This window comes from Neoarius graeffei, chromosome 24, assembly GCF_027579695.1.
Source record: "Neoarius graeffei isolate fNeoGra1 chromosome 24, fNeoGra1.pri, whole genome shotgun sequence".
NCBI lineage: Eukaryota > Metazoa > Chordata > Actinopteri > Siluriformes > Ariidae > Neoarius > Neoarius graeffei.
Genome location: NC_083592.1, coordinates 19,819,605 through 19,833,732, shown reverse-complemented (window position 1 = coordinate 19,833,732; position 14,128 = coordinate 19,819,605). Strand labels below are relative to the sequence as shown.

The following is a 14,128-nucleotide window of genomic DNA, read 5'->3' as shown; positions in this document are numbered from 1 at the left end:
GCCAGGTTATTGTTTACTCGGGAAGCCGAGTACAGCAGGTGCATGTGTAAAAATAACCACGTTGTAATATCTAATTATAGATTAGACTTTGAATTCATCAAAATCGGAGAAATGGTGATCAAATACTTGAATAAAATAAATATCTGTGGTGCATCTTCATTTCATTCAGACATTAATAATTGTATTTTTCTTTTGTATGGTACACATTAACCACTACAAATGTTGTAAAATATTTCACGGGAATTTTACGACAGTGCCGAACTCACTTATGGTTTGTTTTCATTCACAATGTGATTTCTGTCCCCCTTATGTCCAACTTCTTTTCTTTTGATTCATTTCATCAAAAGAAAGTGAAAAAGACAACAATCCCAAAAAGATAAAAGGATGAACAGAAACCAAACAGTCATATGAAAAGAAAAGGAAACGGGAGTTCCTTCCAAAGTGGCTAAAAAAAAGGAGCCTCCTTTAACCTGGTGACCACAGTGTTTTCTAATCTGTCTTTAAATTAATTAATATTTCAAGTTTTATTGGATTAATCAAGATTTAATTTCATGTCCTCCTGAAGCTTTGAATTTGGGTGAGTCTGACTCTTAAAATTGCATATCAGGTAATGGATTATAACAACACATGCACCATAATGGGGCATTGGATAATTTTTGTTTATTATTACAGTTAAAGTTTCAGTTTTATTGAAAATTTGTCAAAGCATAATCACGGCCATAATTAAACCTGCCTTATGAGAAACTTTAACCACTTTTTCCTTTAATTGAAATAGTAAATATATAGTAATAAAAAGGTTATGGTCAGGACAAGTTAATACATGGTCAGGACAAGTGAAAAATCTTGCTGCTTGTCCAGCTGGACAAGTGGATTAAGAAGTTAATGTCATGTCTTGCCAGGAAGTGAGCACAAATATCAAGGTTTGGTAAAGTCAGGCAAGGGAACACTGAGTTTGTCACAATGTGCATGTGTACAGAGCCCCCTTATATACTCAGTGGTGATTAGATGAGATTGGGAACAGGTGTAGCAATAATCAGTATTTTGGAGGGTGGTAGGGTGCAGGTTGGTTATTGTAGTCTGCAGCAGCCATATTTGGAGGCTGCTGCGAACTCTGGGACGTGAAGTCTTGAGTGCAAGCAGGTGCAGCCATGACAAATACAAACAGAGCATATGTGAGGTATAAATTTGGTTAGTAAATTGTAAGCCAGTATGCCCACAAATGTTTATCTACCCATGTAAAGTAATTATTTACAAGGTTACTCTGTGTAGGTGCACAAATATTTTGGCAGCTGAACATTGTTCCATACAGTGTTGATACAGGCAACTGTACTCTAACAATGCCAGGTCAAGCTGTTGCCTTGTAGCATGAAGCTGTGGACTGTCAATATTTGAGTTTGGATCAATGAGCAGTTTGACAGGAAGATTTAGCCAACTGACACATTTTATGGTTCATCTGTTGGAAATATTTCACAAGAGGCAACCCATATGTACATTTTTAAATTGTTTTTGTTTATTATGACCATAGTACATGTATGGAGTTTCATAATGACACAAGTTCTGGGACAAGCCCATGATTTTCACCTTTTGAAGTTCACCACTTGCCTGGAATGTGATTCAGCCTTGTAACAATTAGTCATTTAACATGAATGTTACAATAATCTAATGACACTGAAAAATGATGTAGCAAATTATGAAGTGATTAAATGACTTTTCAGCAAGCAGAAGTGTACAGTTTCAGTGACAACAGTTAGATGAGTGAGAAGTATCAGTGTAAAGCAAAATTTTAATCATATACAGTATGTTTATATTTCCTTTTCTTACTACTATCACTTTCCCTGTTTTACTGAACAGGCTCTTTTCATGGCTTCCTTTTTCTATACACTCCACTATGTATGGGTGCTCTACACTGGTTTGAAGGAGAAGTATTCTTGCAGACTGAATGGTTTCCCAGCTCAGGTAATAAGTCTAGTCATGATCATAAGCTCTGTTGGTCATTAGTTAAAAAATTAAAACTTAGGATCATCCCATGTTTACACATCCTAAACCTTTGATGACTTTCATTACAGCATCCAACCCAGGCAAACCTGTGCAGTCAACTGGCAGCAGTGATGTCCTGGTACGAAGTGCATGATTCCAGATTTGATATTATACAGTACCAATCAAAAGTTTGAACACACCTATTCATTCATAGGTTTCCTGTATTTTGACTATTTTATACATTGTAGACATCAAAACAATGAAATGACATAGGACGTGTATGGAATTATGTGGTAAACAAAGTGTTAATGTTTCATATTTTAGATTTTTCAAAGTAGCCACCATTTACCTTGACAGCTTTGCACACTATTGGCATCATCTTAACCAGCTTCATGAGGTGATTACCTGGAATTTTCAGTTAATAGCTATGCCTTGTCAAAAGTCAATTAGCAGAATTTCTTGCTGCCTTAATGTATTTGAGACCATCAAACAGTAAGTAATAAAAATAGCTCCATTAATAGTGGACATCCTTCTATCTTGCAAGATAATGGTAATGCCATGGGAGTAGTCAGTCCTGTTAGAGCAGTGTCTGGAGTGACTCAGCAGTCCAATCCTTGTGTGACAATCGTTTCCACACAAGTTGCAGGTGAACATGGTGTGCGGATTGGGGACCTGAGTTTGCTGTCTCTGCTTCCTGTGGAGTTCTTTCCTGTCTTCTTTCCTCTGACTGTTGGTTAAGCTTTTCCTTGTCCCTTCTGCGACCTTCATATATGGCGTACTGCGAGCATCTGCAGTTGTCAGTGAATTGTTCCCAGTTGTCTGGGTCGATTCCTGTATGTTTCATGTCGTGCTTGCAGACATCTTTGAAGCACGGTGCTGTGCGGCCTGCTGGGCAGTGTCTTGTGGCCAGCTCTCCGTATATGATGTCCTTTGGAATGATCAACCACTGTGTCCATGCCTAGACATCACTGCTGCCATCACATTACCCCAGCCAACGTAGATGGCACTGGCAAAGAAGGACATGCATGCTCTGTGAACCAGCTTGCTGCAGCACGGCAGTGTTGGTGACTTTGTCTCGCTATGTAATGCCAAGGCTCCTTCGTAGGCAATGAAGGTGAAAGCTTTCCAGACAGTTCTCCTGTCTGGCATAAGTAGTCCAGGCTTTGCTGCTGTAAAGCAGGGTACTTAAAATGCATGCCTAGTAAACTTTGAGTTTGTTGTTTAAGGCAGAGTTAGTAGAGGGGATGGTTAGGAATCCCGGCAAACTTCAAAGGGATAACTTTAGGCTTGATCACGTGACCCTGAGAGTGCACACTAGCAGAGTTAGTAGCGGGGAGAACCGAGAAAGTAGTATTTCAAGCGAGCAATATTTTCCTAGATTTCTTTACTTTAGCAAAACTTTATTCAAGTTTCCAGAAATGCCAGGCCGAAATTGTGCATTTTTTGGTTGTGGTTCTTGCAGAAGAACCAAAGGAATTGGCATTTTTAAGCTGCCGTTGACGAGCGATGAAGCTCATAAGAAATGGCGAGAGGAATGGCTTGGTGAACTAAAGAAGACGAGAAGTAGACCAAGATTTTAGAGAACGGATCAAAAGGGATACAGTGTACACCTGTGAGAAGCATTTTGCGCCTGAAGATGTCGAAATATATAAGTATTCAGTTATTGTTTGTTATTGATCAGTGAGTCTCCGCGCACCGGTTTGAGACCGTACAACGCTAAGCTTTAGTTGAGCTTCCCTTTATTTTAATTTTTTCTTTCTTTTGAATTGTTTTCTCAAAATATTCCTTTGTCTTAATTGTTTTATTCTTTTGCTTTTTTGTAGTTCACTCAGAAAAACTAACAAAAAAGAAACCCATATTTGGCCCTGTGCCTAAGCTGAAAATGCCTAAGAGAAGCCATGAAACCTCTAACAAGCCTCTATTAACTATGTCTCGTCTGGTATTTTTTCCCACAATCATTACAAAGTATTTCTGTCGATTGAACCTGCCAAACAAGAGAGACCAATGCATTAAAGAATGGCCATAACAAAACAACGAAAGATGTTCAAACAAAGTTTCTGATCTAAAACTACATGAAAACGAGAGTTCGGGTGCAAATGTTAAAAAAAAAACTTGATCTTAGGCATGAACTTGTATTTTTGGTTGATATCTAGACCACAAGAGATCAAGTTCAAGTTTAGTCGAGTTTAGTCTGGGCAGTCGTGCGGCTCAACTTTCACGCAAATTCACAAATTTCATACTCGCATCATCAACTGAGGTCGTAAAGTGCTCCCCTATTTCTTCATTTTCCAATAAAATATCTAAGATAGCATCAAAATCATTCCCAAACAAGAAGTCGTTGTCAGATCCGTCCGCTATGTTTGTTGTTGCTGGGTTAAAGTGTGCACTCTTGTGATGTCACGGTACAGTTCAACCTCAAATACGAAACAATAGGACGGTCCTTTGAAGTTTGCCGGGTTTCCTAACCATCCCCTCTATTAACTATGTTTAAGGTTAGCTGGTTATTTTCCCACACTCTCTTGCTCAGCGGCTTTTGCAATGTGTTTGTCAATTGCTCTGTCAAGAGACCAGTTGTTAGTATTGATGGAGCCCATTATGCATGCATGAAAATCCCTCACCTTTCGGCGAAATTTGCCGTTTTGAAACCAAAATGGGTGACCTACGTGAATCGTGTAGATCCGATGAGAAAAAAAAATGGGGGGGGGGGTTGATATTGACCCAAAGGGCAAGGAGGTCGCTTCGCACCCATAGACAGTTCGTGCCGGTTTGCGCCTCCGCCTCCTGCTTTGATATTGACGCCATAGCGACGAGTACATCTCGCTGCGAAGGGCAAGCGGCATCATTTCGTGCCTCTTCTCCTGCTGGCCAGAGCGTGCACACATCAGTCAGAGTGCAGACCAGACCGCTGGAAGCTGGATTGAGTCATCGGACTGAATTTCCTACTTTTTTCAAACCTTCCTGATTTGCCATCAAAACAAACAAAACTTCCGGCTTGATTACGTCAGCATTCGAAAGAGGGTGTGCGCGTCTTTTGACAATCCCTGTGTCAGAAATTGCTCGCTACTCACTATATAGGGCACTGTATAGTGGAGACGCCATTTTATAGTGCTGTCCGTGCTGAAAGAAATCAAATTAAAAGTCTCAAATTTGATTTAATAAAAGACAGCAGCAAAGAAGAAAGTATTCAGCCTTGATTTAAAAAGAGCTGAAAGCTGCAGGTACGTCCATATCTTGGCAGGCTGAGTGGTATGCTGGGGCACCTCTTGCCAGCAGACCAGGATATCCAGAGGGAACTTGTGCGGTTCAGTGTTGACCTGACCATCCCCAGTTTCAAGGAGGGAGAGAGCATCGTGGAGTGGTGGGGTCATGTCTTCGACAAACCAGACAAGTACCCCTCCCTGGGTGCACTGGTTAAGTGTTGCCTCTCCATCTTTCATGAACCTAGAGTCGAGTCCTCATTTAGTCTGATGAATGATGTAATTGATCAGAGGAGTGGCAACATGAATGTGGAAACATTTAATGCAATACAGACGGTCAAGTACACGCTGATGTCCAGGAGGAAGACAGCTACAGTGGTGCTTGAAAGTTTGTGAACCCTTTAGAATTTTCTATATTTCTGCATAAATATGACCTAAAACATCATCAGATTTTCACACAAGTCCTAAAAGTAGATAAAGAGAACCCAGTTTAACAAATGAGACAAAAATATTATACTTGGTCATTTATTTATTGAGGAAAATGATCCAATATTACATATCTGTGAGTGGCAAAAGTATGTGAACCTTTGCTTTCAGTATCTGGTGTGACCCCCTTGTGCAGCAATAACTGCAACTAAACATTTACGGTAACTGTTGATCAGTCCTGCACACTGGCTTGGAGGAATTGTAGCCCATTCCTCCGTACAGAACAGCTTCAACTCTGGGATGTTGGTGGGTTTCCTCACATGAACTGCTCGCTTCAGGTTCGCCACAACATTTTGATTGGATTAAGGTCAGGACTTTGACTTGGCCATTCCAAAACATTAACTTCATTCTTCTTTAACCATTCTTTGGTAGAACAACTTGTGTGCTTAGGGTCGTTGTCTTGCTGCATGACCCACCTTCTCTTGAGATTCAGTTCATGGACAGATGTCCTGACATTTTCCTTTAGAATTTGCTGGTATAATTCAGAATTCATTGTTCCATCAATGATGGCAAGCCGTCCTGGCCCAGATGCAGCAAAACAGGCCCAAACCATGATACTACCACCACCATGTTTCACAGATGGGATAAGGTTCTTATGCTGGAATACAGTGTTTTCCTTTCTCCAAACATAACCCTTCTCATTTAAACCAAAAAGTTCTATTTTGGTCTCATCTGTCCACAAAACATTTTTCCAATCGCCTTCTGGCTTGTCCACGTGATCTTTAGCAAACTGCAGATGAGCAGCAATGTTCTTTTTGGCGAGCAGTGGCTTTCTCCTTGCAACCCTGCCGTGCACACCATTGTTGCTCAGTGTTCTCCTGATGGTGGACTCATGAACATTAACATTAGCCAATGTGAGAGAGGCCTTCAGTTGCTTAGAAGTTACCCTGGGGTCCTTTGTGACCTTGCCAACTATTCCACGCCTTGCTCTTGGAGTGATCTTTGTTGGTCGACCACTCCTGGGGAGGGTAATGATGGTCTTGAATTTCCTCCATTTGTACACAATCTGTCTGACTGTGGATTGGTGGAGTCCAAACTCTTTAGAGATGAGGTGAGCATCAACAACACTTTTTCTGAGGTCCTCAGAAATCTCCTTTGTTCATGCCATGATACACTACCACAAACATGTGTTGTGAAGATCAGACTTTGCTAGATCCCTGTTCTTTAAATAAAACAGGGTGCCCACTCACACCTGATTGTCATCCCATTGATTGAAAACACCTGACTCTAATTTCACCTTCAAATTAACTGCTAATCCTAGAGGTTCACATACTTTTGCCACTCACATATATGTAATATTGGATCATTTTCCTCAATAAATAAATGACCAAGTATAATATGTTTGTCTCATTTGTTTAACTAGGTTCTCTTTATCTACTTTTAGGACTTGCTTGAAAATCTGATGATGTTTTAGGTCATATTTATGCAGAAATATAGAAAATTCTAAAGGGTTCACAAACTTTCAAGCACCACTGTATGCAGCTCTTTAGAAGGGAGTTGGGGAAGTGGACAGAACATTGTGCAAGAACATTAACTCTGTAGCAGCCACATACAAACACCAGCAGAGGGTGAACAAGGAGGAAAAGCAGCAGCAGAGCAAGTATGGCTCTCAAGCAACTTGCAGTGCTCAGCAGGCCAAGAAACAGACTTCTGAAAGAGAGAAGCAGGCAAGGCTGAAACATGTGGCAACTCGGTGAAAGTGGGCCATGGAGACACTGGTGGTCCAGGCAAATAAAAGGAAAAAATGATCACTATTCCTTGTGTGTTCTCCACTTCCTTCGTTCTATTATTCGCATTTTTTTCCAGGGCATAATTTCACTATAACTACATGTATTTGTACTGTATGTCTTTGTGCAAATGTCAATACAGTATACTTAGTAAGGAGGCTATAATATTTATTCTGGGGGAAGACCCCCCAAACAAAATAAAACAACACCAGAGGCCACGTCACCACTCGCGCACCCTTCTCACCTTTTTCACCCCTGACCCGTTTTCATGCCTGATTATGTGAAGTGATTGGTGACTTCAAGCACTTCATTGTCAGTTCTGAATGATGGTGGTGCCGGGACATCCTGGCCCATGACATTGGTCTTCTTGATATTGATAGTCCAAACTCCTTGTAGGCATGGACATGCTGATTGATCAGGATTTGGAGGCCCTCTTCGGTGTGCGAGGTCAGGGTAGTGTCATTGGCAAACAACATTTCTCTGATGAGCACTGTGCGCACTTTTGTCTTGGCCCCCAGTCTAGCAAAGTTAAATAGCCTTGCATCACTCCTAGTGTTTAAATGGACACCCTGTGATGAGTGTCTGAATGAGAAGTCAAGCAACAATCAGTGCGTTTACATGTACATCCAAATCGAGCTACTGTCGGTAATCGAGCTAAGGGTCCCAGCAGGGGTGCCAGAGAAATCCAATCCTACATGCACACAAGGAAATCGAGCTATTGAGTTACATTGTGCACCCGAGCCACAGGTGGCGCTACACACCCCATTGTGTTGGTACACTTCCGGTTGTCGTCATGAAGAAGAGCTATTCAAGAGTATAAACAAAGTTATCAGCAGTGTTGCCAGATACTGCTGACGTTTTCCAGCCCAAAACATGCTCAAATCCGCCAAATTCCACTTAAAACCACCCAGTCTGGCAACACTGGCAGTTCAGTGTTCACAAGTTCCGTGCTCAAGCTGTTAGGCTTGCTCTAACAGACTGTATGGCTACAAACTGTCCTGCGCAGACCACTGTTTTGTAAGACAACTTATTTTGCACAATTGTATATTTTTCTAAAGTCCATTTTTTGCTTACAAAAATTTTTTTTTTTTGCTTACAATTTAACTTATGTCTTAATAAACACACAAAAAGTTCAATTGCTTTGTTTTTATTGACATTCTTCAGATGTTGGACGTGTGTGTGTGTGTATGTGTGTATATATATATATATATATATATATATATATATATATACACACACACACACACACACACACACAAATACAATGACTTGTTTATGTACACAATTCACAGCTATGCAACAGCTGTACAGATGTATTTGGTGATACAGTAAGTGAGCTCCATTTTAACAGTGCAAACAATGCCACAAAAAGAAAAGATTCATGCCGTTGTCATGATTCATTGTCATGCCGACCGAGGCTGTTGTGTTTCCCGCTTGTGGTCTCGTCACTCGTCACTTCCAGAAGGGGCAGTGCTGAAGTAAGTAGCTCGAATATGTAGCTCAATAGGGTATACATGCACTAAGTAGCTCGGCAGAAATCGCATAATCTAGGTCGTGTAGCTCGATTCTGAGAAATCAAGTTCGGTTCAATTTCAGCCGAATTAAGGTGTATACATGGCATTTTGAGCTTCGATTTCAGTCGAGGAACGGCAGAAATTTGATTCTCTCTATGTGCATGTAAACGCACTGACTGAGAAGATGCCAAACCGAGTTGGTGCAAGTATGCAACCTTGTTTCACAGTGCTCTGGATTACGAAGGGCTCTGAAACTTCTCTGTCACAGCTGACCATGCCTTGCATGTCTTTGTGAAAAAAGGTGATGCTGAACAACTGTGGAAGGCAGCCAATCATCTTCAGCAGTTGGAATAAACCTTTCCTACTCACAAGGTCAAATGCCTTTTGTGAGGTCGAGGAAAGTGATGTATAATGGCATCTGCTGTTCTCGACATTTCTCCTGGAGTTGATGGACAGAGAAAATCATGTCCATTGTAGATGTGCCCTAAAATTGCACTGAGATTCTGGGTAGATGTGTTCAGCAAGGACTTGGAGACATGTCAAGACCACACAAGCAAAGTCTTTGCTTGTGTGGTCTTGACATGTCTCCAAGTCCTTGCTGAACACATCTACCCAGAATCTCAGTGCAATTTTAGGGCACATCTACAATGGACATGATTTTCTCTGTCCATCAACTCCAGGAGAAATGTCGAGAACAGCAGATGCCATTATACATCACTTTCCTCGACCTCACAAAAGGCATTTGACCTTGTGAGTAGGAAAGGTTTATTCCAGCAAAGTCTTTGCTTGTGTGGTCTTGACATGTCTCCAAGTCCTTGCTGAACACATCTACCCAGAATCTCAGTGCAATTTTAGGGCTCAGCAAGGAGATACCCCAATAGTTGTTACAATCACTGCAGTCACCCTTGTTTTTGTACAGGGTGACTATTTTTGCATTATGCATGTCCTGAAATACCTTGCCTTCTCTCCAACAAAAACGCAAGAGCTTGTGAAGTGGTTGCAGGAGGGCTAGTTTTCCACATTCAATAATCTCCGGTGGTATGCCAGCTTTGCCACTCGATAGAGCATCAGTGGCTTTATTAAGCTTTTCCACGGTGGGTTCTGAGTACAATTCCTCCAAGACAGGAAGGTTCTTGATGCTGTGAAGCACTTCTTGAGGGGCGGAGTTTTCTCTGGAATAGCGGTTCAGGTAATGTTCGACCCATTGACCCATGTGTTTGTCAGTAATCACCTCTCCTGTTTTAGCTTTCAGGGGCACAGTTGTCTTGGTTGTTTTGTCTGTTGCTTGCTTGATACCCTCATACATGCTCCTGGTGTTACCAGAGTCTGAAGCACACTGGATGTCCTCTGCAAGATGAAGCCAGTAGATGTTTGCACGGCGATGTACAGTTTTTTGGGCCTTGCTGCAAGCAGCTTTCAGTGCTTGAAGGTTTTGCTGACTCAGGTCATGATTGTAACTGATCAGTGTACTGTGCTTGGCATCAGTGACCGGTTCAAGCACAGAGATGTTAGCTTCAAACTAATTGGCATTCTTATGCTCTGTATTGCCATACATTTTGACTGCAGTGTTTTTAAATAGATGGAAGTCTCTTCAGAACATGATCTTCTCCACCAAGTGATTGGCCGCTGGTCAAAGACTCCTTGAGTCATTCTATGAACTCCAGATTTTTATCTGGGTAAGCAGTCCTGCTGATGTTAATCTTGGAATGGTCAAGTTTCTTTGGCTTAAGCTTTGCCTTTGAGACAGAGAGTGGTCCGTGTTGCAATTGGCACTATGGTATGCTCTGGTGTTACGGACATTGTTTAGAGACTCACGTCTGGTAATGAAGTCCAGCTGGTGCCAATGGTTTGACCTAGGGTTGTCTCCAAGATGCTCTGTGGTATGCCTTGTTCTGGAAGTAGGTGTTAATTACACATAGGTTGTGATAGCAGCATAGCTTCAGGAGCCTCTGGACAGTAAATAATAAAAATACAGTAAATGGCTCTATTAGATAACTCTCGAATCCATATTATGTCAGGTACTACTCAGCTAGTAAAAAGAAATGACAGTCCATTATATGAAGTGTGTTTTAATTAATAAAAATAAAGACCATTGAATTGTGTCCCATATTTTTGACTAGTACTGTAATATTAAAATTAAATCATCCAGGATTTTCACAACGCTATATTCCTATTTACACTGATTACACACTATTTGACCTATGATAATTATGTTCATGAACTGTTTTGCATAGATGTTTGCATTGCCATGTAATCTTATTTTCTTTCTCATTCCAGTGTTTTGCCACTGATGCTCACAGTGCCAGTGTTCATAACAGGAAATGTGTCTCACTGTTATGTAAACTTTACCCAGCCCTATAGGTATGTCTATTTCCAACTGTTGTATTCATCTGGAAAACCCCAAATAGCTTATTTGACCTATGATAATTATCAGTCATTCTCAACTTGGCATACAACATAAAACCAGAAGGAACTGATTTATGTTTGGCTAGTGGAAGTGTGGATGAAAAAGATCCTCCATTCTCAAGCACTCAACTTCAAATATGATTTCATTTAATTTCATTTGTGTGGCTTCATTAAAATCTCTCGATATTTTGACAGTTCAGGCAAATGCCAAGAGATGCTGAGTAGTAAGAAGGCTTCAACAAATACCTTTCATTGTATTTTTTTTTAAATTGTTCCACAGTGAGCACTGATTCTTCTTATTATTGCCAAAAGAAGAGTCGGAGTGGTTAAAACGTGTGTGTGTGTAAGAAATGCAGAGTGAAACATCAGATTACATAAAATGAAAACTACCTGTTTGGGTTCTACAACGCCAAGATTAGTTTGTTTTATGTGGATCTTTTCTGGTGCATTATTGTGTTTTACAGTTTAGTTTCTATGATTGTGCATGTTTATTGGCACCCCTTGTAAAGATTAGTAAATAATTTACTAAGCCTTTTTTTTAAGAACTTTCAAGCTGTAATCCATGGCTTCCTGATTAACTGGGGTACAAATACGATGTGACACAGAGGCAAAATTCCCTTCATCATCCATAAACATGGGAAAGCTAAGAAAACACACAAACCAAATGAGTGTGGTGTTCTTCATAAGTCAGGGAATGGTTGTAAAATATTAGCTACTCACCTAAAAATGTTCATTTCTACTGTTGGGGCAAAACTAAAAAAGGGGGGACACTAACTGGAACTGTAAGAAACTCGCCTGGAAGAGGACCCAAGTTTATTTTGCACCCACGTACAGTGAGGAGGATGGTAAGAGAGGCAAAAAAAAAATCCCCAAGGGTCATTGTTGGTGGATTGCAAGAAAAAGTAAAATTTTAGGGGTTTCAAGTCTCCAAAACCACCATCAGACTCCACCTCCATGCCAACTGATTATTTGGAATATATCTGTGAAGATACTCAGTCGTCCAGGTACATAGTAATCTGTGGTTGGTAGAAGAGAGCAACTGGACTTGCTTGAAAAGTCTTGAAGACGTTTCGCCTCTCGTCCGAAAGGCATCCTCAGTTCTGTCTGTCCAATAGGGAGTATCAAGTATTCATCCTCTCATGGATCATAATAGAATCCGAATCAGAATACTGATGGCTGCATTGAAGGTGGCTGATAGATGTCATAGACACCCACCTCTGTTCAGTGATGGTCGTTCCAGGTTGACAAAAATGAACGATCCTCTCTGGCTAAGATGTCTGCCAGTTTTCTGGAAGTCCTCTCATACTCCCACACTAGTCGAAGGGAACTCATCCCAAAGTGCGTAGAAACATATCTGTGAAGATACTCACTTTGGGATGAGTTCCCTTCGACTAGTGCAGGAGCATGAGAGGACTTCCAGAAAACTGGCAGACATCTTAGCCAGAGAGGATCGTTCATTTTTGTCAACCTGGAACGACCATCACTGAACAGAGGTGGGTGTCTATGACATCTTCCAGCCACCTTCAATGCAGCCATCAGCATTCTGATTCGGATTCTATTATGATCCATGAGAGGATGAATACTTGATACTCCCTATTGGACAGACAGAACTGAGGATGCCTTTCGGACGAGAGGCGAAACGTCTTCAAGACTTTTCAAGCAAGTCCAGTTGCTCTCTTCTACCAACCACAGATTATTTGGAATGTATGCCAGGAAAAAAAAAAGCCTTTTCTGTTAGTTAACCACAAATGTAAGCACCTGAAGTTTGTGAAACACTACTACAACTTTGACTGGAACCATGTTCGATGGTCTGATGAAATAAAAATGGAGCTTTTTGGCAATAAACACTCAAGGTGGGTTTGGTGCAAGAAAAAGGATGGCTATAATAAAAATAACCCCATCCCAACTGTAAAATATGGTGGAAGTTCTGTGAGGTTTTGGGGTTGTTTTTCTTCCAAAGACCCTGGAAACCTTGTTGTTTCCATGATGGACTCCATGAAATACCAGGACATTTTAAATCAAAATTTGTCTGCCTGTGCCAGGAAACTAAAATTGGGGTCATTACTGGGTCTTCCAGCAGGACAATGATCTGAAGCATATGTCCAAATCAACACAAAAATGCTTAGCCTACCACTCCTGCCATGGCCATCTTGGTCCCCTGAACGTAACCCCATTTAAACCTGTGGGGTGAGCTGAAGAGAGTGCACAAGAGAAGGCCTAGGACCGTGGATGATCTGGAGACATTCTGTGAAGAGGAATGGTCTTCGATGCCCTGCTCTGTATCTCAAACTTTAAAAATGTTATAGGAGAGACTCAATGTTGTTTTACTGGCAAAATGGAGGTTGAACAAAGTATTAAATGTAGGGGTGCCAATAATAGTGGCACATGTGGTTTTGTTTTGTTTTTGACAATTATTTCTTGATATGGGATTTTGTTTTTCTCTGAACAAATTTTTCATTTAAAGGTTGTCTTTTTCCTCATTTTTTTTCAGTGTAAGATGAAGCTACTTCACCAGAAGGTGGATTTTTTTCGAACCCTTTTTACTAATCTTTACAGGGGGTGCTAATAATTGTGGAAGACACTGTATTTTGCCTACTGATTTGACTTCAGTAAAGAACAAAAAAAGCAGGGAGCCATTAGTTTAACGTCACTAGTACCAAGATGTACCAAGTAATGCTTTTATGGCTGAGGACTACAGCTGACTTGCTAACTTTAGGACTGCAGTTGTCGTGAACAGTTTTGCATTCAGGTTTCCATCAATGAGGAGTATAACATCAGTGAAACAGACTTCATGTTAAAACTGTTATGTTATCTGTTATCA

At 40.8% G+C, this 14,128-nt stretch overlaps 1 protein-coding gene across 2 annotated transcripts in view; it reads left to right on the top strand.

Moving 5' to 3' along the window:
- tmem116 (transmembrane protein 116) overlaps window positions 1–14,128 on the top strand; it is a 46,117-nt gene that overhangs the window by 24,261 nt on the left and 7,728 nt on the right. For both annotated transcript variants that reach the window (XM_060907683.1, XM_060907684.1), the window contains 3 exons: window positions 1,852–1,956; window positions 2,067–2,116; window positions 11,179–11,262. In XM_060907683.1, the coding sequence (XP_060763666.1) occupies window positions 1,852–1,956; window positions 2,067–2,116; window positions 11,179–11,262 (239 nt within the window). The remainder of the gene's footprint in view (window positions 1–1,851; window positions 1,957–2,066; window positions 2,117–11,178; window positions 11,263–14,128) is intronic.